This window comes from Chinchilla lanigera, unplaced genomic scaffold, assembly GCF_000276665.1.
Source record: "Chinchilla lanigera isolate Chin_1 unplaced genomic scaffold, ChiLan1.0 scaffold00002, whole genome shotgun sequence".
Taxonomy (NCBI): domain Eukaryota; kingdom Metazoa; phylum Chordata; class Mammalia; order Rodentia; family Chinchillidae; genus Chinchilla; species Chinchilla lanigera.
This window is the reverse complement of record NW_004955403.1, coordinates 51,128,971-51,153,228: the sequence shown is the minus strand read 5'-3', so window position 1 is coordinate 51,153,228 and position 24,258 is coordinate 51,128,971. Positions and strand designations below refer to the sequence as shown.

General features: G+C 43.3%; 1 protein-coding gene across 1 annotated transcript in view; it reads left to right on the top strand.

The window, feature by feature from the left end:
• The window catches only part of Ints9 (integrator complex subunit 9), an 88,013-nt gene that overhangs the window by 46,202 nt on the left and 17,553 nt on the right, over nt 1-24,258 (top strand). The window contains exons 7-11 of the mRNA XM_005373781.2: nt 1,842-1,962; nt 2,698-2,832; nt 11,827-11,938; nt 15,155-15,335; nt 21,597-21,657. Of these exons, the coding sequence (XP_005373838.1) occupies nt 1,842-1,962; nt 2,698-2,832; nt 11,827-11,938; nt 15,155-15,335; nt 21,597-21,657 (610 nt within the window). The remainder of the gene's footprint in view (nt 1-1,841; nt 1,963-2,697; nt 2,833-11,826; nt 11,939-15,154; nt 15,336-21,596; nt 21,658-24,258) is intronic.

Sequence of the window (24,258 nt, the reverse complement as noted above, 5' to 3'; positions counted from 1 at the left end):
AAAGACTGTCGTAGATTTTAATCTGCCTGATTTTCCCCAGACATCGTCATAGATGAGCAGGGAGAGGGGACAGTAAGCTGGCATGGGCCACCAAGAGAAGAGCCAGCAGAGGGCAAAGCTGCGCCCTGCTTTGGGCAGTGGCGAGTGTCCCTCATGACCCTTCCTGCTTTCCAGCCACCCCAACGGTAGCCTTCCAGCTTTGGTGTAAGGTCAAGAAATCCTGCTTCAGCCCAACCCAAAACATGAAGTCTTTATTTTCTGTAAGGGGCAGCCTGAGCAGGCCAGGCCCTGGTGTCCTGATCCTGAGAAATTATAGCAGGAAGTAAAGCAGGAGTCGCTCGGGTTCCTCCTTGAGACCCGCTAGAGCGTGTGCAGGTATTCAGGTTCACAACTTTTGCAGTGATCGAGGTGATCACTCCCATTGGCAGTCTGCCGCGACGTTGCTGGACAGTACCTGGACCCCTGGGACGGCCTGCCTACAAGCACTGGGACAGAGAACCTGCAAACCTTTATTCAGTGTCTCCTCTCATGCACTGTACTGTTTACCCCCTACAGAAAAACTGTTAAGGAAGCTAACTTTCTCCCCTTTTTACAAAGGAAGAAATCGAGGCCCAGAGGTAAAGAGGTTTGTGTGTCTATAAATCCTGTTTTTCCATCATGTCACAGTGCCCCTGAGAAAAACCTCTCCTTCCTCAAAGCAGCAAGGTGTAGGGCTTGTATGCTGTAGGGCATTGCAAGAGCTCAGTGTGTAATACTCCGGAGGAAGCAGGACCACATAAGGAGGACCTCATAATAAAGTCACACAGAGTCTTGGATGTCACCCTGAGTATGGTGGTGAGCCATTAAAGTGCAGAGGACGAGGAAGAGCCCTGGGCAGCAGTTCGGTGTATTTTAAGAGAGAGAGGAGAGGCTAATGCACACATGCAGTTCACCAGAAGTACTCTGACTTCTACTGCACAAGGAATCTCAGGGAGGTCCCACTTCCAGATTATTCCCATACTTTTAGAGCAAATGGTAAAATGTTTTTCCGGTGACGCTTTATTTGTTTGTTTAAAGGAAATTTCTGGTGCTGTCTGAAAGGTCTATGTTAAACCCAGTCCTTTTCCCCAGCCCATTAGTAAAGTTCATTTCATTTATTGTTTGTTAACAGGGAAGAGAATATGAAATGTTAAATAAAAATGCTCAGACTGAGGTGTAGCTCAGAGATGAAGCATTTTTCTAGCATGCATGAGGCCCTGCCTTGATCCCCAGCATCAAAAAAAAAAAGTTCAAATAGAAATGCTGTGGAGTAACTGTTAAGGCAGTAGCTTAGTTAATATTGAAAAGTCTTTAAAGAAATGAAAATCCTGCATCATGAAGTACTCAACAAAGAAAGTGGTAAAGGAGGAGTAGAGGAGCAAAAGACATAAGACATACAGAAAACAGACCTGCAGTCGGCAGACATAATCCCACGGTGTCAGTAACACAATGAAATGTGAATGGACTAAAAGGTCCAATCAGATGGCAGTGATTATCAGACTGGATTTGAAAACAATTCTAGCTGTATGCTGGATAAACAAGACAAAGAATAGAAAGACAGTAGAAAAATCAGTGAAATCAAAGGTAGTTTAAAAACGAACAAAATCAACAAACCCTTAGTGAGATCCACAAGAAAAAAAACTCAAATAACTAGAATCAAATGCAAGTGCTAGCCTTACAGAAATAGAAATAATTTTTAAAAATCCTGTAAACAGTCACATGCCAGAAAACTTGACCAACTTAAAGTGCACACGTGACCAGGAAGGGAAGCTGTTCTGTGAAGGAACATTCACCTAGGCATTGACACTCTGGTGTGTTTACAGGCTGCTGCCTTCTCCTCTTAAGGATGCAGTGGAAGTGTCAACCTGGAGAAGATGCTATACCATGCAGGAGGTGAACTCCGCCCTTAGTAAAATCCAACTGGTGGGATATTCTCAGAAAATTGTGAGTGTTACTGTGTCTTTGTACATGATTCATGAACACTTTCAGCTGTATTTTGGAGAATGCTGTGGTTCCCTTCCGTGAGCCATTCTGTCGCTGAGAATCTTGTGCAAGGGAAAAAGTATCTGCCATTTTCCATCCAACCCTCCCAGGTTTCTGTTGGTGCTCGTGTCTAGTCCTTACAGTCCCTGTCACCAGCAGGCGTTCAATGGGCCGGCAGGTAAGGAGTCAGGAGAAGGACACCTGTTCATCCTATCGTGGGAGCACAGCATTTGGCAGTTTCCTGTGCTGGGATGAGAGAAGCAGGAAATGGAGAAGCATTTGGCAAAAATGACTTCTGAGCTCCGACCTAAACGATCAGAGTTCCTGAGTCTTCTCTTAGCCTGTGCCCAGAGCCATTCTGCATAGCATCCCTAGCCTAAAACAGAAAAGGAGAACCAAAGTATTGAGTCCTTGTTCTGTCTGGTGGTGTCACCTCTACCTTTTAGTGAGCGAGTATTTAGTGCCTGGTTACCGCAGATGGGCTGAAACTTTGAGGTGACAGGTAAAGACCATGGGATTGCTTTCTGTATCCATCACGCGTTCTCCATAGTCTATGTGTGTCATTGTAGTCTTCCTGGTTTACTTTAAAGTCACTGTTTCTGAACTGAGAAGGATATTGCTGTTGTTTTTCCTGCAAACCTCCCTGCTCTGAATGCACTGTGAAAACTCTCGTGTTCTTTGTGTGATTCTCTTTAGGAGCTTTTTGGTGCGGTCCAGGTGACTCCTCTGAGCTCTGGCTATGCCCTTGGAAGCTCCAACTGGATCATCCAGTCCCATTATGAGAAAGTTTCTTACGTCTCTGGATCTTCCTTGCTTACCACACACCCTCAGGTAATGACAAATTTTCTTTAACAGCTCAGCTTTGTGGTTACTTAATCCAGTCAGAATGTTTGCAGTGTACTATTGGCCATTTTTTGATCTTCCTCATTTTGGTTTCTTCAGATACTGTAGGAAAGTTAAACTATTCAAGTCCTAGGACTGCCTTCTCCTCTGAAAGAATTCTGCGACCTTTAGGGCCACCGCCAGGATTTTGAGTTCCTGCAGTCCCACTAAAGACCATACAGAGGGCTGTTCATGTACTCGGTGCACGTGAACTATCGAATCTTACCAGCATTTATCTAAGGGAAGGACTAAGCAGCACGAGGGACCAGGCGAAGTCTGCTCATGAATCCTTTGTTCAGTTGACGTGTGGGAGAGGGTGGTGAGCAGGACATAAGTGAGTAAATGAACGAGCAGGGTCGTTTCAGGTGGTACAAGTGCGACTCAGAACAGTAGAGCAGCGCATGGCTAGAGTGACGGAGACTCGTTGAGAGTGCGTGGTCAGGGAGGCCGCTGGAGCTGTCATCTCACCCGAGCCCAGAGGAGTGAGCTGTGAGGCCGAGAGGGCGCAGCACTCAGAGATGGCGGTGACAGCCCCGGAGCTGCACGAGCTGGGCGAAGGCCACCGTGATCGGAGCACGCTGTGGGTGGTGGGGAGCGGCCCGGGACAGCAGCAGAGGCCAGGTCAGGTGGGGCTCAGTGGGCCACGAGGAGAAATTTAGGCCGTGTTAATATGTAGAAGGAAACCAGCGGTAGTCATTCCTTAGAGCCATACTTGGCAAGAAGCTCAGTGTACGGACGTTACTGTGAGTATAGTTTTTAATCCTTTTTTGGGTACTTATGAAGTACTGCATTGGTATTCTTTATTTCATAAATCCTCATTCTTTCTATGTGTGTAAGGCAGCGGGGGAGTTTAGGTAGCTAATTAATGGGTAGGTAGATATATAGATAACTTGTGGAAGCCCACATCCTATTTTATTTATAAAATTTGATTATTTGTGAACATAACATTAAGAATTTATTGTCTTCGTAGCAGAAAGTAAAGCTTAGAACTGGATCCCATGGCCCTTTCTTCTCAAATCGTCTCCTAGTTCAAAACACTTGCCCCTCTTAATCGGCAGCCTTCTCTCAGACCCGCAGCCGGGCTCAGCTCACTCAGCCTCAGCACCGTCTTCTGTGCAGTTTCAGCCTTTTTCCAGAAAAGAGACTTGGTCTGTCCAGGCAGCCACCCTCCTTCCTGTCATAGATCTGCTTCCCCCAGGCACAAAGAGAAGATCCTTACCCCTGGACTTAACCGTATAACTTTACAGGTCAGTGCTTGCCGCACTTCTTACAGAAAGCCCATACCATCTCTCTGAAGTTTAAGAAACATTCACTTTGATTGAGGGAGTGTCCCTGGTTCAGAAGGAGAAAACTTTAACTGACAGAAAGGGTATATATTTATGATGTACAATGTGATATTTTGGTCTAGGTATATGTTGTAGAAGGGCTAAATCAAGCTAGTTAACACATCCCACTTTAATATGGGAAAAAGAATGCTGTGTTCTGATGTGAGACAATAGAATGCCTCTCGGCTGCCATTCTGAATATTTTTTTCATACTTTCTTTCTTATTATTCTTTCTATACCTTTCATACCTTCTTTTATAACCAAGTTTTATCTCAAGGTCTAGGAGGGACACATTGCTGGTTTTTTCCTGTAGCTAGCAAAATCCTGAGCCTTTTTACTTATTGAAATCAAAAGCCTGTCAATGTCATCATAATCTGTCTCACTGAATCAGAATTTTTTATTGGCAACTTCTCTCATCCTCGATATATTCTTCCATAAAAGACAGAAAGATGACTTGGCTGCCAACTCTTCCAATTTATCCTGCTTATATCAAAGCCTTTACAGAACTATTGATGTAATTTCCAGTAAATTAGTCTTACAAGGTCCATAAATTCAAAGGGAAAATAAGGTCTTGAAAGTAATGAGCAACATACCTACATAATTAATTTTAATTTCTAGCTGGCAACCTATGTAATAATGTAAAAAAGAGAAAATTAGATTTTTCTTTACCCATATGATTGGATTCTATATTCAGTTAGCATAGGTAAGAAAAGTTTTGGCTTGGAAAATTAGATTGTCCACCGTAGAGGCCAGCAAACTGTGGCCTGGTACTCTACTTAGCCCTCAACCTGTTCTTATAAATAATCTTTTGTTGGACCACAGCCACAGCCATTTGTTTGTGTATTACTGATGGCTGCATACCTCTTGTAATGGCAGAGCTCTACTTTAAAGTCACACTTTACAGAAAAGGTTGCTAACTCTGACCCACTTAAATAGAACTCATACTAGCAAGGAATGTTGTTGTTATCTTTGACTAAGCCTGGATTGTTTCTGTCATTTAACTGTGTTAAATATTTGATGTGTAGTGCTTTGTCATTCGTCTCTTAAGTAGATTATAATTTTCATTACTTAAATGATCAAAGGTTATTTACAGTATTTTTTTAAATTTCTGATCCATTCAGTCATCCAATTTAGACAGAGGTTTAGATAGAATTTTCCATTTTATTCACACATAATACATAATGATGAAATTCATTGTGATATCTCCATGTATCCATACCACGTGCACTGATCATATCCAGCTCCTTTTCCCAGCCCTTGTAGTCGGTATTGCAGGTGGACTTGTTAATTTTGAGGTTCCATATATAAGGGAGAATGTGATACATGTCTTGCTGTTCCATGGCTCATTTCATTTACCACGATGTCTCTACACATTTTGCTGCAAATGGCTAGATTCCATTTTCTTTAGGGCTGGAAAGCCTTCCAGTGTGTGCATGTACTCCGCATTTTCTCTCTCCATTCGTTAGTGGGCGCTAGGCTGATTCCGCATCTGGCTGTTGTGAATGGAGCCACAGGAAAGAGGGCATGCACGTATCTCTGCTGTATGCTGGACTCATTCCCTTTGGATAACAGAGTTCAGGGGATCCTCCTGTCGGTTTATTTCCTGAGGTCTTGAAGACCATGGCACTAATAAATGTGGATTCTTCCCTTAAATCTAAAGAAAGTATCTTAAATTTGGATTCTTTTTTTTTTTCAAGAGAAAAATCTAAAATTTCAAAGTACAATGATAGGAAGGTAACAATAGTTAATACGTTGCATATTATCTTTAAATTAGTTACTGAGAGTATAAGATATTAGCATTTAATTGTCTGAGCAATATTAGCACAAACCTTTCTTTTCAGTGAACTGAGAGAAATTAGTTGTATAACTATCTTCAACTCTCTTTTATATATATTTTTTTCTTTTTGCTTTTCCCTTCTTTTCTCCATTCCCTCAACCCAGTTTCTCTTTTCTTCTGAAGTTTCTTCCCATTGGCCAATATCTATTGTACATCTTGTATCTTATTCACTCTTTCAGCTTTTCACATTAGGGAGACAATACGATGTTAACACACATGCATCTGGTTTATTTCACTTGTGAGTATGGTCTCAAGTTGCATCTATTTACCTATAAAAGTCTCTAGTTTATTCTTTTTTATGGCTGAGTAATACTCCATTATATAAAAAGACCACATCTTTTTTATCCATTCCTCGGTTATAGACATTTGGGTTATTTCTAAGATGTAGCTATTACAATTTGTGCTAACACTTGGGAGGCTGAGGCAGGAGGATTGCCACGAGTTCAGCCTGGACTATGTAGTGAGTTCAAGGCCAGCCTCAATTATAGAGTGAGACCTTGTCTCAAAAAACAAAAAAAATTTAAATTAATTAATTAATGAATTGATCGATGTTGAAAAGCCAGAGTTTGATGTTGTGCTCCATGATGCCAACTGTATCTCTTCCTTTCTTTTATGAAAGAATTATAGATCGTTGAATCTAACGTTTTCTCTGGCTCCTTCTCTCTCTTTAAATAAATCTTGTGTTTTTAATGTGGGAAAAGGTACTAAGATAACTCCGCCTCATTGCTGGACTACTGCCTTTCTGTCTCCTAATTGTGGTGCACTTTCCCTGTGCACCTTGTTCAGCTTGTCTTGGACACCCCGATTGGCTCCTGTTCTCCCTCATGGGTCTGGTTGCACACTGAGGGAAGTCACTTTCTGGTTCTAAGTGACTGGCTTTGGGCCAGGCTTTCACCTTTTTTCTTTCTCTCACAGTACCTCTCAGCTGCATGAGACACTGCGACTGGTTTCCCGTGGTGATACTTCATGGTCTAAACTTCGGGGCATTTTTGTTGTTGCTGTTGTTAGTGTTTCCTCTTATTACTCTACTTGATCTTTTGCCACAGTATTGAGTGAAAGTATCAGAAGTTATCTTTTCCAGCCTCCACATTTTCAGAGAAGAAGGTTCTTCACTGCTTTACGTCCTTTCTTCTCTTTGTCCCTCTTCCCATTTATCTTGTGGTGTCCGTTAAGCCATGGTCCTAGGCCTGCCACTCTCCTCACTGCAAGGAGACTGACATCACTTGGATGAACACACCCAGCAGGTCTCCACGTACGGCATGCTCCACGGCGTCAGCATCACTCTCGGAATAAGTCCGTGTAGCTGTTCCTGGAGCCTTGCACCTTGCAGTGACCGTGGCATAGCCTCCTCAGAGGCCTCTTCGTCATGAAGCTTCCACCTTTCCCTTAGACTACACCGCTAATGAGGTTTGGAGGTCCTCTGAAGGTCTTGCCCTCTCCACGTCCTGTATGTCTAGTCCATTCCCAAATGTCTGTTGGTGTTTTCTGTGGGAGTGTGTAGGTCTGCCTCTTCCATCTCCTTAACCGCCATGCAGTTACAGTGTTTTCCCTTTATGTCTCAGCTGCTGTAGTGGCCTTAAAAATGCTCTGACTGCCAGGCATGGTGGTGCAGTCCTGTAATCCCAGCCCTCGGAGAGTCTAAAGCAGGAGTAGTACAAGTTCATATCCAGCCTGAGCAATTTAGCTAAGCAGAGTCTCAAAAGGAAAAAAATAAAAATAAAAAGGGCAGGGAACATAGCTCAACAGGAAGGTCCTAGATTTATTTTATCCTCAGTATGCCAAAAAAAACCAAGTTCTTCCTGATTTGGTCTCACCCTCAGCCTTTATCGTCTTCGGTAGTTACTGTCACTAGAGTGCTGTTCCCTGCCTCAGACTGTTGGTTTCTTAGTGCCCAGTTTATCGGTCTGCATGACTCTTGACTTTTTAAGCCCTTTGTCAATTGTACTTCCTCTCTTTACTAGTTTCTCAGCCCAACAGTGGGCTCTCCATTCAAGCCAAGTGGATCTATCTGGCCCCTACACCTTGCCTCCCTCTGCTCTCTGCCCTCCCACCCCTTCCCGAGGTGACTTGCTGTTCTCACCTGTCTGGCTTCTAGTGTTCCTCTTGCCAGTGGACGTGCTTGCACACTTCCTACCGTGTATTCTCTTATTTAGCCCATGTTTAGTATTTCTTGTATCACTTATTCAGCACATGTGTATTTAGTATTTGTTGTACGCCAGGCGTTTTGCCAGGCAACAAGAATACAAAGTCATTGGCCTGCAGCACCTTCACAGTCCTGTGGAGATGTGCACCAGGAATTAGGCGTTTAACCATTTGGTGTGATTATTGCTGAGACAGAAGGTAGTGGAGCCCTGGGACCACAGAGAGGAGGGACATCTTGGGAGGCCGTACATTTCGGGAGGTGAAGGAGAGGATGTCATAGAGATGTTCCAAAAGCAGTGAGTGAACGCTCTCTGGCCAAAGAAGAAACTAAAACGAAAACTTTCTCTGTGAAAAAGCCACCTATGAGTGGCCTCACCTGGGCCAGTGGAGTCCTCCTCTGCATTCTTTTTGACACTTACATGCACAGTTTAAGCTCTTTAACATTTGCTTTATATTTTCTATAGCTTTTTGAAAAATCTTTTTTTATTTTTATACATAAATGTCTTCTCCTCACCTAGATCATAATCTTTGCTTTAGTTACTTTCCTGACACTGTGACCCAATACCTGACACCCACAAGTTAAAGGAGGAGAGGTTTATTTTGACTCACAGTTTGTAGAATTTCGGTCCATAGTCGCTGGCAAGGTGGTAGAAGGGCGACTCAGTGAAGAAACAGCTCCTAGCAGGGCAGCAGGAAGCGGAGAGACCAGGGAAGAAGGAAGGAAGTAGACCCTTCCCAGCCACACCCCCAGTGACCCACCTCCTCTGACCAGGCTTCACATTCCAGCATCGCATTCAGCTATACATTCATGAGTGGACTGATCCACTGATGAGCATCGCACCCCCATGATCCAGTCACCTCCCCAAAGCCCGAGCTGTGAGCACATGATTTTGGGGGGTCAGCATCTAGTTGTAAACCGTGAGAGGCTTCAGACCGGGCCTTCTTTTTCTTCGATCTGTGTGAAATATGCATAAAAATTACTCATGGAGGGACCGCACAGTGGTTATGGTAGTCCTGGACTTAAGGTATTTCGTGACTCTATTGTATAAGCTCATTTGCAACTCTCAGTTTTGTAAGATGTTTTTACTTGATTTGTGAACAGGATGGATTTTTCTGTGTGTGTGTGCGTGTGTACAGAATGTTCCCATTTGAAGCAGTCTGTGAGTGGCTGTCAACACCAGTAACATATGCATTCGCCCTTTGCCTGGAGAGATGTCTGAGGTACAGCAGGCCTTTTATTTTTTATTTATTTATTTCGGGGGGTGCTACTGGGAATCAAACTTGGGACCTTGCACTTAGCAGGCAGGCGCTTGTGCCGCTGAGCTACGTCCCCAGCCCCCAGCAGGCCTTTTAAACTTGCTGCTGTATTTGGGAGTCCTGAGGCTGGCTCTGAGCTGCAGGCTAGAATTAGGAGCGTCCAGTCGAGCTGATGGGAGGGCTCCTGTCACTGCTCCGCTCGGGGGAGCACCCCCTCTGTCTGCGTGCATTGAGTTTTCAAAAGAAGATGCTGATGGCCGAAGTGCAGAGATAGTTAGGGCCAGAGTTTGTTCCTCATATATGTTGTAGTCATTCTTAACCTTTTTGGAGGTCGTGGGTCCTGTCTGGCAACCCCACTAATCTATGGAAAAATACACACAGTCACACACATGTACACCAGTTCAGAGGGCTAGTGGGTCCTGTGAAGTCTCCTGTCAACCTTTGGGCTTAGCAAGAGCTGTGTAAAACCTTTGCCATTTTACACTAAACATGTTACCCAACATGATTCTTTTTTCATTTTATGAGACAGGCACTATATAGTTCAAGTTGGTCCTGAATTCACTATGTAGCCCAAGCTGGCTTCGAACTCGTGGCAGTCCTGCCTCAGCCTCCATAGTGCTGGGATTACAGGCATGCACCACCACTCCTGCAACGTGTGGGCCTTTTTTATTCCCATTCTAGTTTTCTTCTGGTACACACAGGAAACAGTTCCAGGCTCATTAGATCATTATGCCATTAAGTTCTTGTAACTCCTCTTCCTCCTCTTCCTCTTCCTCTTCCTCCTCCTCCTCCTCTTCCCCAAACCACTGCTTTTCCTTGACAGTCTTTTCAGTAGAGCAGTTGTTCCCAACCTTTCTGGCACCAGAGATGGTTTCTCAAAGGGGATTTTTGCACGGACTGGGATGGGTGGTAGTTAGGATGATTCAATCATATTACATTTATTGTGCACTTTATTGCTATTATTACATTGTAATGTATAATGAAGTAATTGTTCAATTCACCATAATGCAGAACCAGTGGGAGCGCTGAGCTTGTTCTCCTGCAACTAGATGGCCCCTTTGGAGGTAATGGGAGACAGTGGCACCACAGTGTGTTGCTTCGGTGTCGACTCCACAGTCTCATTTTGGTTGCTGTCACTGCAGAAACTCTGCGTCACAAAAATGGGAAGTTAGAAATGGAGGCAGGTCTTTCAGTGCTTTTGTGGCAGTCACAGGAGATCTGCCTAACTTTAGTTCTGAATCTGTGGAAGTTTGACTTTGCCTTAAACATCCTTTTAAGGCCATTGTCATTTGTGATCTCAAGCACTTGATCCTGTTCCAGCATAGACAGAGTTGAGTCACCTGCCTTATTCACAGATGGGTCGCAGATGTATTCCTTCCCAGTTCAGGGGTCTGCTGTGGTTGGCATGTAATGCTCAGACTTTGAAGCTGAGATAGGTGACTCAGACTTGCTAGGAGAAAGAAGGCTCGGTCTCTGAAAATGTCTGCTACTGTTTGCAGCATGTCAAAGCCCCAGTGCTCACTTACTGCACGCACTTTATCTGTTGACTTGAACGCAGCGGCAGCCACTTTATCTGCTGACTTGAACACAGTTGTTGTTCTCCCCCGAAGTGATAGATCGGGTTCATTGAGCAGGTTCATTGAGTATATCACATACGTAAGCAAGTTTTGCAACCCTTTCTTTGTCACTGAAATGTGCTGCCAGTGGTGACTTTTTCTGACAGAAATCTCTGGAGCAGTTCTCATAATTCCAAAACTGTGGCCAATGATCTACCTTTAGAAAACCCTCCCACTTCTCTGTGTAACGGATGATATGAATGCTCTGCAACATCTCCTCACAGAGGGATATGAATACATGCATTAAAGACGTGTACTTTCATGTGGTTAAGTTTAATCACATCCTAAAAAAGTGTTACTTTAGGTGACATATTTCTGCCAAACAGTACTTCCGCGTAGGTGAAACAGTGTGTAGACTCATTTTGAGAAGTGACTTCTTTGCCCCAAGTAGGGAAACCAGAAGGCTGTCCAGTGTGGCAGCTGCTCAGCTCGTGCATTCACCACACAGAATGGCCAATGCGGTTATCGAAGACTTGACTGGCTCTGCAGCCGTGGCGTTGGTTGGCCACAGAATGCACATAGCATACCCTCGTCCGCATCTGACGGGGCGGAGCTCAGGTGGTGATGCCTGTGATGGAAGCAGCGAAGCTTTGCTCCCCCCCTCACCCCGCCACCTGCTGCGCAGTGAAGAGAGGGGATTCGGGACCCCTATAGGACACCAGAGTATGGGCTAGACGTACAAGAGCAGTGTCTGTGCACTGGTTCCTTCCCTCTTCGTAAATGACATTCCTTTTAGATTACCAAGTGAAGTTCTCTTGTTTTTCAGCCCATGGACCAAGCTTCTCTCAAAAACAGCGATGTTCTCGTTCTGACAGGGCTCACCCAGATCCCCACCGCAAACCCCGACGGCATGGTGGGAGAGTTCTGCAGCAACCTGGGTATGGAGCCTCTTGTGTCTGGAATTGGTGATACAGCTTGGATTTACTTTCCAGTTCCTTGCTTCTGTAGTATTCTTTGTCCCTTCCCCTTCATAGTCACACCCTCTGGTCCATCTGTCATCTGTCTGCCTGCCTCCCTCCACCCCAACCCCCGCCTCTCTCCCTCCCTTCTTCCCTCTTTGTGCTACTTGGGATTGACTTAAGGGCATTCACAGTGAGATACATCCCCAGCTCTTTTTTGAGACCATGTCTTGCCATAAATCTGGGCCTAAACTTGGGATCCTCCTGCTTCAGCTTCCTAGAGAGTTGGGATTACAGGTGTGCATTGTCATGCCCAGCTTCTGATGTCTCTTTTAAAGCCACCCTCCCAACATTTACTTCCACATTTTCTGTGCATTCTTCAAAGTCTGCTGTTGTCAGCAGGAACCATCTAACAATTTCCCACTGGCTTGTACTACTGGTGGTACATTCGTGACTGTCCCATTGGATGGTTTGTACCACTGGTGGTAGAAACAGATCTAATCACTTTTATTGGTCGTTTTAACTAACAAAATTAAAAAGCTGCCGGATAGGACAGTCATCCGTGTACCAGCAGTGGATCAAGCCACCGGGAAGCGAGACATGAATTACAGCCCCATGGTAAACATGTTAAATCTGAAAGGAAGGTAAAGAGTAGTTGTTTTAACAAATTAGAATTGTTAGGACATCAGAGAACAAATATTGAGCATTCTCCCACAGATGATTTGTATCTAATCCCCTTTTTGGTGGGATTTGGTAAGGAAAGACTGTTTATAGGGGAGCATTTGACAAAGAAGTGAAGAACGTCTTTGCTTTACAAGTCATAGCACAGAAAACATTATTAAATTGAGAGCCCTGTAGGGTGTCTTTTACTTGGAAGAAATTCATTTTCCTTTGGATATAATTGTCCATGAACTCTAGACATCCTGCCTTTGTCTTAGAAAAGTGGTTTGGTTACCGTCTTCATCAGTTCAGGCTGCTCTAATAACGTGTCATAGACCGGTGTGGCTCAGCAGTAGACATTTCTGTCTCACAGTTCTGGAGACTGAGAAGTCTGAGGTCTGAGTCCCACTTGCCATTCCTGGGGAAGGCCTCTTCTGACTTTCAGGTGACTCATGCCTTCCTGCTGTGTCCTCGCATGGAGAAGAGAGGCAGCTGCGGTCTCTTCCTTCTCTTTTTACAAGGGCACTTGTCTCGGTTACTTTTCTGTCGTTGCTAGGACAAAATACCTGACACCCAGAATTAAGGAAAGAAAGGTTTATTTAGCTCACAGTTTGCGGAGGTTTCAGTCCTTACTTGGCTGACTCCAAGGCAGGGCAGCACATGGCACAGGGCAATAGTTCATGGTGGCAGAAAACAGCAAGAGCTAAAAGGGAGAAGTAGCAGAGAACAAGCCTTTTTCGCTCCCTTACATTGTATGTAGGCTGCCTGCCCCAGGGCAGGTGTAGCACTCACACGCATAATCCCAGCATTGGACCATGAACCAATCATAAACTCTGGAAGCCCACCCCATGACTGCATGAGGCTTTGGAGGGACATCCAGACACAAACCATAACAGCACTCATCCCAGTTTGGGGCTCTACCCTCGTGACCCAAACCTAATTACCCCCCAAAGGCCCTACCTCCTGATATTGGTGCTTACAGGAACCATATATAAACTTTTGGGGAGGGGGACATAAACATTCAATTTGTAACAGTTATCCAAGAGAAGCTGATGAGCTCTCACCCTCCTGCTCTAGGAAGAAACAGTAGTCATCTTCTGTTGATGTGGAAGGCACTGTCCTTTGAAATTTCACTTAGCCGCACAAATTATCATAATCTGCTCTTGTTCTTTACCAAAATTAAGCCAATTATAATTTATTCTTTCTGTGAAAAAATGATGGAACTGGTCTCCAGTGGAGTCTTGGGTTTGTATGTTGCTTTATGATCTAAATCATAGACTCAAAGATTTGACAAAACCTTCCATCTAATCCACTGCCTGTCAGAGTGGGGCCATCTGCCCACCTGCCTCAAGATCAGTGAGACCACTTACTGAAATGCAGGTTTGGGGTCTCCCACTGACTAAGCTGGAACATCTGGGGAGAGGAGGACCGGAAGAGTGGTTGCATGCTCACCATGTGCCCTGGGTAATAAGTTGCACAAGCTAAAGCTTGAAAATTACAGATCTCATTCATTCCTTTCATATAACAGCTCATGAGGAAAATGCGGCCCAGCAAGGTTGTGGTGGCTTCCCTGTGGTCCTAGAGCTTGGGCACAGGCAGGGTTGGAGGCAGACCCATGAGCCATGACCACTAATGTTGATTTTTTTCCACTGTACCATGCTGTAATAATAGCAGTCACCAGTTCTCAAGTGACAGCATGAGTGAGCTACACGTCAGAGTAGGAGTGGAGAAGAAATAAGGCATCAGGAGCTCAGGTTCTGTACCTAAAAGCCTCTTGCATCCGTTTGTTTTGGAATCTAAACAAAAAGTAAACTGGAGTATGCACCTTGTTTGTTTTAGCCAGTCATACTTTTAATAATATTACAACCCATAAGTTACAGTTCTGCATTTAATAACTTAAGTATGACAGATTAAGCCAGATATAGTGATGTGTGCCTGTAACCCCAGCACTCTATGAGGCTGAGACAGGAGGATCACAAACTTGAGCCCAGCCTGGGCTTTGTAGCCACCCTATCTCAAAATGAAACATAAACAAAAGCCTTGGGATGTAGCCCCCTGAAAAGGCTCTGGGTTCAGTCCCCTTTACCACCAACAAATGAAATGTCAGAATTTTTTTATAAACTTTAAGAGAAAACGCAGTTAACAGTCAACAGAGAGCCTGACCTATGCTGATAGTTCATTCGCCGATCATCAAAGACCAGAGACAAATCCAGCACAATTTCGAACAGGGTCTAGAAAGACTTTGTAGATTCTGCCCTGAAGCTCACCTGACATTAGAGCCTTTAAAGCCCAACCCTTTGAGGACACTGTGTTCCCAGGGACTGAAGTGAAACAGCTCAGTCTCTAGATGCCCCCATTTGGCTGCGATTCTTCAGGGGAAGCAGTTTATTGAGCACATGGGTGAGTTGTGAGGACATAAGTGGGAAAAGAAAAGAAATGCAAAAAAAAAGAAATGCAAATGTCGGTTGTACAGTAGTCTCCTTTGCAACACTGTCCTTTGGTACTGTGTCTCCCCCTCTGGCTTCACATCTCTAGCTCTGACTGTCCGGAACGGAGGCAACGTGCTGGTCCCCTGCTACCCGTCTGGCGTGATCTACGACCTCCTGGAGTGCCTGTACCAGTACATTGACTCGGCCGGCCTCTCCAGCATCCCCTTCTACTTCATCTCCCCCGTGGCTAACAGCTCCCTGGAGTTCTCCCAGATTTTTGCTGAATGGTACGTCAGTGTTTTTCCCTGTGAGTTGAGTGCGATTCAGTACCTTCAAGCAGGAAGAATGAAAATAGTCCTGTTTTTTCTCATACTGCCATGAGACATTCATTTTATTGTGTTTCTGTGTCTATAATGAGAAGATTGTATTACTGAGAGTCAAGTCTGTTACACTGCTAGAGTCTGGAATTACAGTTACCGAGGAGGGCAAGATGGAAAAGGACTTAACTGGGGCCTGTACTATGAAAATTAGTAGCAGAAACGTTGTTTTCCGCCTGCTATAAAAAGTGACAGTCCATTCTAAAAGTTAAAAACCTTGAAGCCCAAGCCCATGTTGGCTAAAATATACTAAATTTTTTTATTTCAGTAAAACACTTGACAAAATTGTGTTTTTTATTTCAGAAATTTTTAAATAAGATTACTATGGAGAACAAATTATGAACAATAACAAGTCATTGAAATGTACAGTAGGTGTTGTAAAATGGGAAGCAACTGTTCAGAAGGAAAAAGAAAGTGGAATGGGGAAAGGAGAAAAGGAAAGGAAAAGCAAAATAAATATATATACAAAATAGTTAAGATAGTTATACTACTAATTTCTCTTAGTTCATTGAAAAGAAAGGTTTGTGCTATACTTTTTGGACAACTAAACACCTATATTGCGTACCCAGAGTAACTAATTTAAAAATAATGAAACTCAATGTATTAACCATTATTACTCTCCTATTATCTTGTTTTGAAATTTTGTTTCATTTTTTCTCTTTAAAATAAAAAAAAGAAGTCATTGAATCTTTTAAAGAAGATTTAAATACATGTTTGAATCTAACTCCCCTGCCCCTCCCAAGAAAGGCTAGAATACACACACACAGTATGTCACGTCCCTGCTAGCTGTGTGTCCAAGCTATAATACACACACACACAGGATGTCACGTCCCTGCTGGCTGTGTGGAAGCCAAGTGGGTATAACATTCAGGTTTCTCATTAAAAAAGGAATTTACACATTGTCATGCCATAACATATCCCAATAGCCTGGCCCAGGGCTTTTAAGTACATTTTTCCCCCTGTAATTGTCTTTTTCTGTATCGTGCCTCAAACAGGCCTCTCCGTCCATGTGCGTACCCTGATCTCTGCCCACAGAACCGTCGCTTGGAGATGGAACTCACCACTTCTCACCTTTGTGTGCAGGGTGTTTCCCTTGGGATAGCAAGGCAGTCTTGAATAAGTAGTGTTCTACTGAAGGATCACTTGCAGATTTAATGAGCAAGTCTTGACTTTCTTCATGCAGATCCTCAGGAAAAATATTACAAAAACCCCTCTAGCCCAGCCCTGTAGCCCTGGGGCGCGTCCTCTGGGCCTGTGGCTTCGCATCCAGCCTCACCCCTCGCTTGCTTGTCATCGTGTTGGAACAGCCTACTGGGTAGAACTCAGGACTGCTAGGCTGAGAGGATTAGAGGATGCTTGTGCTCTGTAGATACTTGTTTCTACTGTGTGTAACACAGAGCTATAGAAAAAAAATAAAGTTTTCAGAAACTGACAAAAAGAACTGAACCCCTAATTCCAGTCTTTAGAAATAACATCACTGTTAGCATTCTGATATATTTTTTCTATCTACAAAATAATCATGAATATTTAGTTTTGGCTCTGCTTTTAAGAAAATTAATTAGATTAAAGCATGATAAAATCTTTGAGACATAACTTTTATATGACTCCAGTATTTTATTATTCATATACATATAATTTAGTTTAGTATTTTCTTATTAAATATAATGACTTCTCGACTTTTTTTGCTTTTAGTAATAGGTCATCAATTAATATCATTCTGTGTATATAGCATGACATCTTTTGCTCTAGGTGAATTACAAAAAGTGGAATTACTGGAACAAAGGATATAAATATTTTTTAATGTTCATTATCTGAATCAAAATTGCTTTCCAGAAAGATTTTTATGTAAATTGTGCCTTTTCTGCCCATTACTTCTTAAAGGTTTTGTATTTCTCTTCTATATGTGATCCACTTATATATATATCAAAGGTATAACTTGCTTATAACTCTACATACTTTACCCCATTTTGACACTTCCCTGAATTTTTTTGATATTTTTAAATAATAATAAACAGTACTTTGGAATAACTTTAAATTTTCAGGAAAGTATAAATATGAACAGTCCTTTCGTTAGGTTTCCCCTAATGCTAACATCTCACGTGGCCACGGACATTTGTCAAAATTAAGAAATTAACATGAGTACATGCAACTAGTGCCAGACTTTATTCTGACTGCACTCATGTTTGAGTTCTAGAGTTTCAGAGTTTCCTGTTTCAGGATCCACTCCAGGTTGGACAGTGCAGTTAGCACATTGATTCTTCTTTTTTTCTTTCTTTCTTACTGTCTTTCTTTCTTTCTTTCTTTCTTTTTCTTTCTCTCTCTCTTCCTTCCTTCCTTCCTTCCTTCCTTCCTTCCTTCCTTCCTTCCTTCCTTTCTTCCTTTCCTTTCTTCCTCAAAGAAGTGTTTTAGTTTTAGGCTCTTCCACTATTTTGTTATTTCCTCCATCGTATTACGTTTTGAATGTTCCCTTATTGATGTCACATGGTAAAACATTGTATTTCAGTTTTATTGTATTTTCTTTCTTATTTTCTTCTGTTTTGCCTCCCCCTGCCCTTAACTAGTTTATCTGGAATTCGTTTAGCATGAGAGAATCATTAACTTCATTTTTTCCAAATAGCCAAGTAATTACATATCCATGTACTATTTATTGGATAACCTTAACTTTTCTGCTGATTTGCATTGATTTCATGCTCTAAACTTTGGTGTGTACTGGGTTTTATTCTGGGACTACTGTGTTACTCTTTTCTGTGGCCAAGGAGTGGGCCAGTATATTTTAATAACCATAGTTGCATTTAGAATTGCATTCTGTGGCAAAGTATATTTCTCTCTTGATTTTCCTAGTCAGAATTCTTTGAAGTAGTATTGCTTGATAATTCTTTAATGGCAACCATAGGATCACTTTACTGATCTCTAGAATATCGTTTTTGAGTGCATATGTCCTGCAAGCTACAAATTGACATCTTTATGGTGCTCTTTCCAGGCAGAGACAGGAGAGGTGTCTGTCTTTTAAACTTTCTCAGTATCTCTCCCTTGGACTTTTAAACTTGGTGATCATGTAACACTTCCTGTTTGTATCTGTCCTTTTATTTAGTTCGGTCCATAAACATCTGATAAATGCCGTCCTGTGTAGAGCTCCGGGGATCCTGAGGGATCTCTGACCTTGAGGAATGTGAGCCACAGAGAAAGACACAGTCATGTAAATCTGCCACTCTGAGTCCATCTGAGGGCGATACGTGCACACGTAGGCACATACATACCTACATACAAGTGTATGTATGCTGTTCGGAGAAGCCAGAGCACCCCAGGCTGGGATTCAAGAAAGGCTGCCTGGAAGGAAGTGCTGCTGGAGAACACCAGCCAGACAGAAAACCTGTGAGGACGAGCTGGGTGGGCTGGTAGGGCTGGTAGGGACGGTAGTGTGGGGTGAGTGGGTAACGTGCGCCAAGATGCACGTGGAAGGCGTGAAGGGTATGGTTTGTTCAGAGAACTGTCCGTAGTTCATTGTAGTTCATCGAGAACTCTCGGAGTGTTGAAGCGTGGGGAACAACAGAATAGGAAGCTAGAGAAATCTCAGCATTGGGGGCTCGCTGGAAGACTTTGAACAGATTAACTTGATTCCTTTGTATTGTACATAGATATTCCTGCAGTGATGTGCCGTTTCTGAGGGGTGGAAGGAGCGCGGCTGAAATGCAAGGCTGAGAAAGCTAGGACTCCCTTGTGTGTTACCCTGCAGACACGCGCGGCAGGCATGTATTTGAGAGGTGACTGCAAATAAAACTGGGCAGGACTTACTGGTTTCTTGGCCCAGAAAAGTTAGCAGCCAAGATCGACACCAAATTTGCTAGTGTGGTGGTCAGTGGTGACCGCAATAAACTGGGTCCTGCCAGAGCAGGGGCAGGCTCACAGAGCAAGGATGACTGGTTTGGCCCTTAAAGCACTCGTGGCAGCTAAGGGAAGGGCAGGGGCGAAGCGTCGCCAGCCCGGACAGCTGGGGGTGCAGGTTGCGGGGGAGGGGAGTGAGAAGGTTTGCGTGTAACTCAGTTGAGTTACACAGTGTATTCTGAAAGAAAAAAGAGTTACATAAGTTCTCCATGTGAGCCCCTGTCCCGACCTCACACTGTAAGGTCCACTTCTGGGGAGCCCTTGGAGCCGCGCCCTCCATCTCTGAGAAGCAGGAGCTCCTGCGCGGGGAAGTTGAGTGACCTGGGAAGCTGTAATGGGCCAGGTCTGATGTCACCAGTCTGTGGCAGCTGGGACTCTGAAATGCCCACCCAGGCCTTTCCCGCGTGGGTGGAGGCTAACAGCCACTGTCCTAGAAGGGTCTTCCCTGTCATGAAGGAGTTCATGCTCGCTGGTTTTGCACTCTCTGTCCCTGTGTAAGGAACGAACTGGGTTGTCTCAGTGACAGGTGCTGGCTTCAGACTTGGGCTCATTGAGTGATTGCTGTGCAGCTGGGTGAGGCCAGAACCACAGCCCACGCATGGGCATGGGCTTGCTCCCCTGCTGTTGCTCCCAGAGTCGCTCTGGCTGGGTGGCCGCACGTCTGCTTGCAGGCCTGATGCTGCCCAATCTCGGGGCTCTGCTCTGCACTCTGCGCTGCTCTGTGCTGCGGTGCACTCCCCTGCGCACCCCTGCGAACAGCCCTGCTTTGCCCTCTGCGAAAGAAGCCTGCCTGCCCCAGCGTCTGCCCCAGCTCCGGGCTAAGGACTCACGGCTTGTTTGGTAGGATGGGCTTGTTTTTCTGAGGACTGGAAATGGGAGAAGCGGCTCCCAAAGACATCTCTGATCTCTCACTCAGCAAGCAACGCCCTGAAGACTGTATGCCAGAGGCTCTCAGGCTCTCAATTAGACATGATTCTGGAAGCATCTCATATGCTCTTTTTCTGATCACCCATGTACATTTAGGAGTCTCTAAACTCCAGCGGCAACCCCAGAAAAACAAACTGGCCCCTGCAGCCTCTATCGGGGCCCCGGTCTGCTTTGCCCTCCCAAGGGCTCTGGAGGAGAGCATGGGGTCTGTCAGAACTCAGAGCCTTCAAGTGGGGCCTTCATGCTCTATTCCGACTGTAATCTCTTCAACACCATGAACGTCTCATAATGCAGTAGATGCAGCACGACATCCTGTGCAACAGTCTAAACTCTGAAGTGAGCGCTTAGATTTGTTTCTCTTCCTGTGTTGGAAAGAAAGACAGACCTGGAGTCGGTTTGTTCATTGTAAGGTGACTGTCCAAAAATATTTTGTTTCTGTAGTTTTGTCTCTTCCAGAAAGGACACAAAGTGGTGTTTTTGAGATCAAGGTTAAAGGAAATTAAGGGCAGGAAAAAAATATACAGTGTAAAGTTAATGCAAAACCCAAGCCTGAGGTCCTGAACTGGCTTTCACACTGTTTTGACAGTCCTTAAAGTGGGCTCTAACAAGCACACATCATGATGTTTTCCCACCTTGAAAAAGGGTCAGACCTCCTCAGCGCAAGTGTCGATTTATCCACTGTAAACGTTGTCATCTTCTCTTTATTAAACATCTCTATTTTAAAGTCATACTCGTGTAGGAAAACACAGAGGTTACCTAACACATTCACTGTCTCCGGACTGAGGGCCTCAGTTCCTCACCAGGGGGACTCAGCAGGGCTGCACTTACTGAAAAAAACAGTAGTGCGTGTGTGGAGCCAGAACGCCACATTCGTGCGAAAGGTAGGCAGCTTTCTCCTCAAGATCGGCCATAGCTAAATGCAGTATATTTTGGAGTTGGATCCTGGAACAGAAAAGGACATGAATGGAAAACCTGATGAAATCCAGACAGTCTGGACTTCAATAAGTTGTAACGTCCTAGTGTTGATTTCTCAGTTTGATGAATGTACTGTGGTTGTAATGTATTAACATCGTGGACACGGAGCTTTACTGTTTTTCCAACTTCTCTGTAAATCTAAATTTATCTGAAAACAAGACATTTATTTTCTTTAAGAAAAAAATTTAGTGAGAAATTTTAAACGTTTAAAAAATTATATGTTCCCAAATACTGTGCAGGTGCCAGCTTCTACCTTCAGTGAAATTCACTGGCCAGAAATTTTTAAATAAATTTTAATGTTTAATTTTGCACTGCTGCCACTAGGTGGCAACAAACACCTTATCGTGCGCTTTCTAACGTGTTAATCTTGTTTTTCTCCTTTAAAAGGCTTTGTCACAACAAACAGAGCAAGGTGTATCTCCCAGAGCCACCTTTTCCTCACGCAGAGGTAAGAAAACAAAACGTTGGGGTCAAGGTAAAAAAGAAATGCAGATGATTTGGTGTGAATCAGGATAGTGGGCATCAGATTAAAGATACCCCTGTGTAATCCCTTTGTGCATCCCTTTGCCTCCGAAATAAGATGGGAGCGAAGTACTCACCTCGGGATTCTTGTTTCTTCCTGTGAACACATCCTGCGTCTACACAGCTCAGCCTTCCTCTGTTCTGCTGACTGCGGGAGCAATCACATTCTCATATCTACTGCTAACTTTTCAGTCACAGATGTATTATTGTCAAAATGTTCTTTTATAGTTATGTCAACCATATATGTAAATGTTTAGTCATGCAAATAACATTTCTGTTTTTAAACAAATAGAAAATTCCCTCTCCTTCACAGAACTGATGGGTATTTTTATTTGGCTGAATACCCAGTTTTGTTTTCATTGCTTTTTTTCAACAACTGATGTGTCTTGGACAGTTTTCTTTGTGCCTCGTATTATTGTTATGCTTATTCTTTGTTACATTATTAGTATGTTTTTATAGAAAGGATGTTTAGTTGGGCGTGGTGGCACATGCCTGTAGGCCAGCACTTTGGGAAGCGAAGGCAGGAGCATCACAAGTTCCAAGTCCCACCTGGGCAACTCAGCGTGTCCCTCTTACAAAATTAAAAGGGCTGGGGTGCAGGTCAATAGTAGAGTGCCCCTGGCTTCGATCCTCAGCACCACACACACAAAAGAGGATGCTTAACTTGGTATAACTACTTCAGCATATGCTTGGCAGTATCTGCTAGATCTGTACAACATACTCTATGCCGTAGCAGTTTTGTTCCGAAAGTATATACTGAACAGAAGTACATAGGTACATTACCAACAGACGGCACACGCGAAAGTCTTGACGGACTTCTTGGTCATAGTACTGATGTTCCCACTGTCCATCATCGTGTGTGGCATGGGTTTTGTGGTATATCCAGTGGAGTAGTGTACATGCATGAGAATGAATCAGCTCCAGTTACATAGAACAGTGCAAATAAACTTCACAAACATAACGCGAGTGAAAGAGGCCAGACATAAAAGAGTAGATATGGTGTGGTTTTATTTACATAAAAATCCAAAAACATGACAGAGTAGTAAATGGTGTTAGAAGCCAATACAGGTTATTTTGGAGCTAGAAGGGGTACAGGAGAGACTGGAAGGGGATAGAGGGATTTCCAAGGAGCTGGTGCTTTGTTTCTTGGTGGCCATATGGGTTTGAGCAGGTGCTCAGTTTGGTTTAAAAATCACAGTTGGGAGTTATAAAAAGAGCAAAGACTAGAATTAATCTTGTGTTGGATTGAATTGTTGATGTACCTACTCTCAATATGTATAGATAGACATATATATTCTTATGGATTTAGTTTTATCTTACAATTTATTGTTTGACACAGTAAGTTGCAACAAATCATTGCTAATTTGAAGTTAAACTGTTATTTTCATGCTCTAAAGGGTAGGTTAACTAGGATGCCAAGTGTAAGGTTTTGAAGAAGTTATGTTTTATTCCTCATACTTTAATATTATAGCACACAGTATTTTTATAATCTGTCATTGCCACAGTGAAATTTAGGGTAGAAATACAGTAACATCAGAGAATTCAGCTGGGGATGTAGTTCTGTGATCAAGCTCTTGCCTATCACGTACCTAGCCCTGGGTTTAATCCCTAGTACTGCTAAATGCAAACAGATTAAGTATGGGAAAACATTTTGTTGATGTTCATTCCATCTATACTATTCTTATTCCATCTACACATGTGACAGCTGATTCACGATGGTGCCATAATTCATATGTTTCACTGCCATGCGGCTCTGATTTTAATTCGGTCGTTCCCGCTGGCGTGAACCACTGTGGCATGTGTATGTTTGTCCCATCGGGCAGCTTTTACCACTATTGTCTTTGATTATAGTAACGCAAGGAAAGGCATTGAATTACAGACTATATGTCATCATTACAGTTCCTTAAGGAAAATTTTTTAATGATATAAAAAAATTGCGATGCATTTATTTTGTGGTACAGCAGTTGTAAGTGCATATTACATGCATCAGCAATTGGGTACTTATGAGATTTCCGTGTTAAAATTTAGAGAATTAATTATTACTAAAATATAAATAGATGTTTTTCATTTAATGAAGTAAATATGTTGAATGTGGTAATAATTTTAATTGGCATGAGTAGTATTAATATTTCTGTTTGGGCAGTAACTACTCATATTTAAGCAATTAACTCAATTCTGACCATTTATAGACTTTTCATTAAAAGTGATTAGATCCAGTTGTGCCACCAGTGGTTCAAGCCACCCAATGGGACAGTCACATGTCTACCTGCAGGAACATACTGAGGTGCTACAGTCTTCCTAATAAAACCACGTCTCTCCGATAAAAGGTTGGGTCTTCAAAGTGAAGAGTTTGACTTCTTCTGAAGAACGTCCCAAGCTGGCCATGTCCTCATTTCTGGGGTGACATCATTTAGACTTGAAGTTGTTGACTAAATCCCTCCTATGCATTATGGTTGCTACTGGACTAAGCCATATCACAAACCATTTTTTTTGTCCATTAAAAGGAAATGTTTCCTTTGGACAGTTT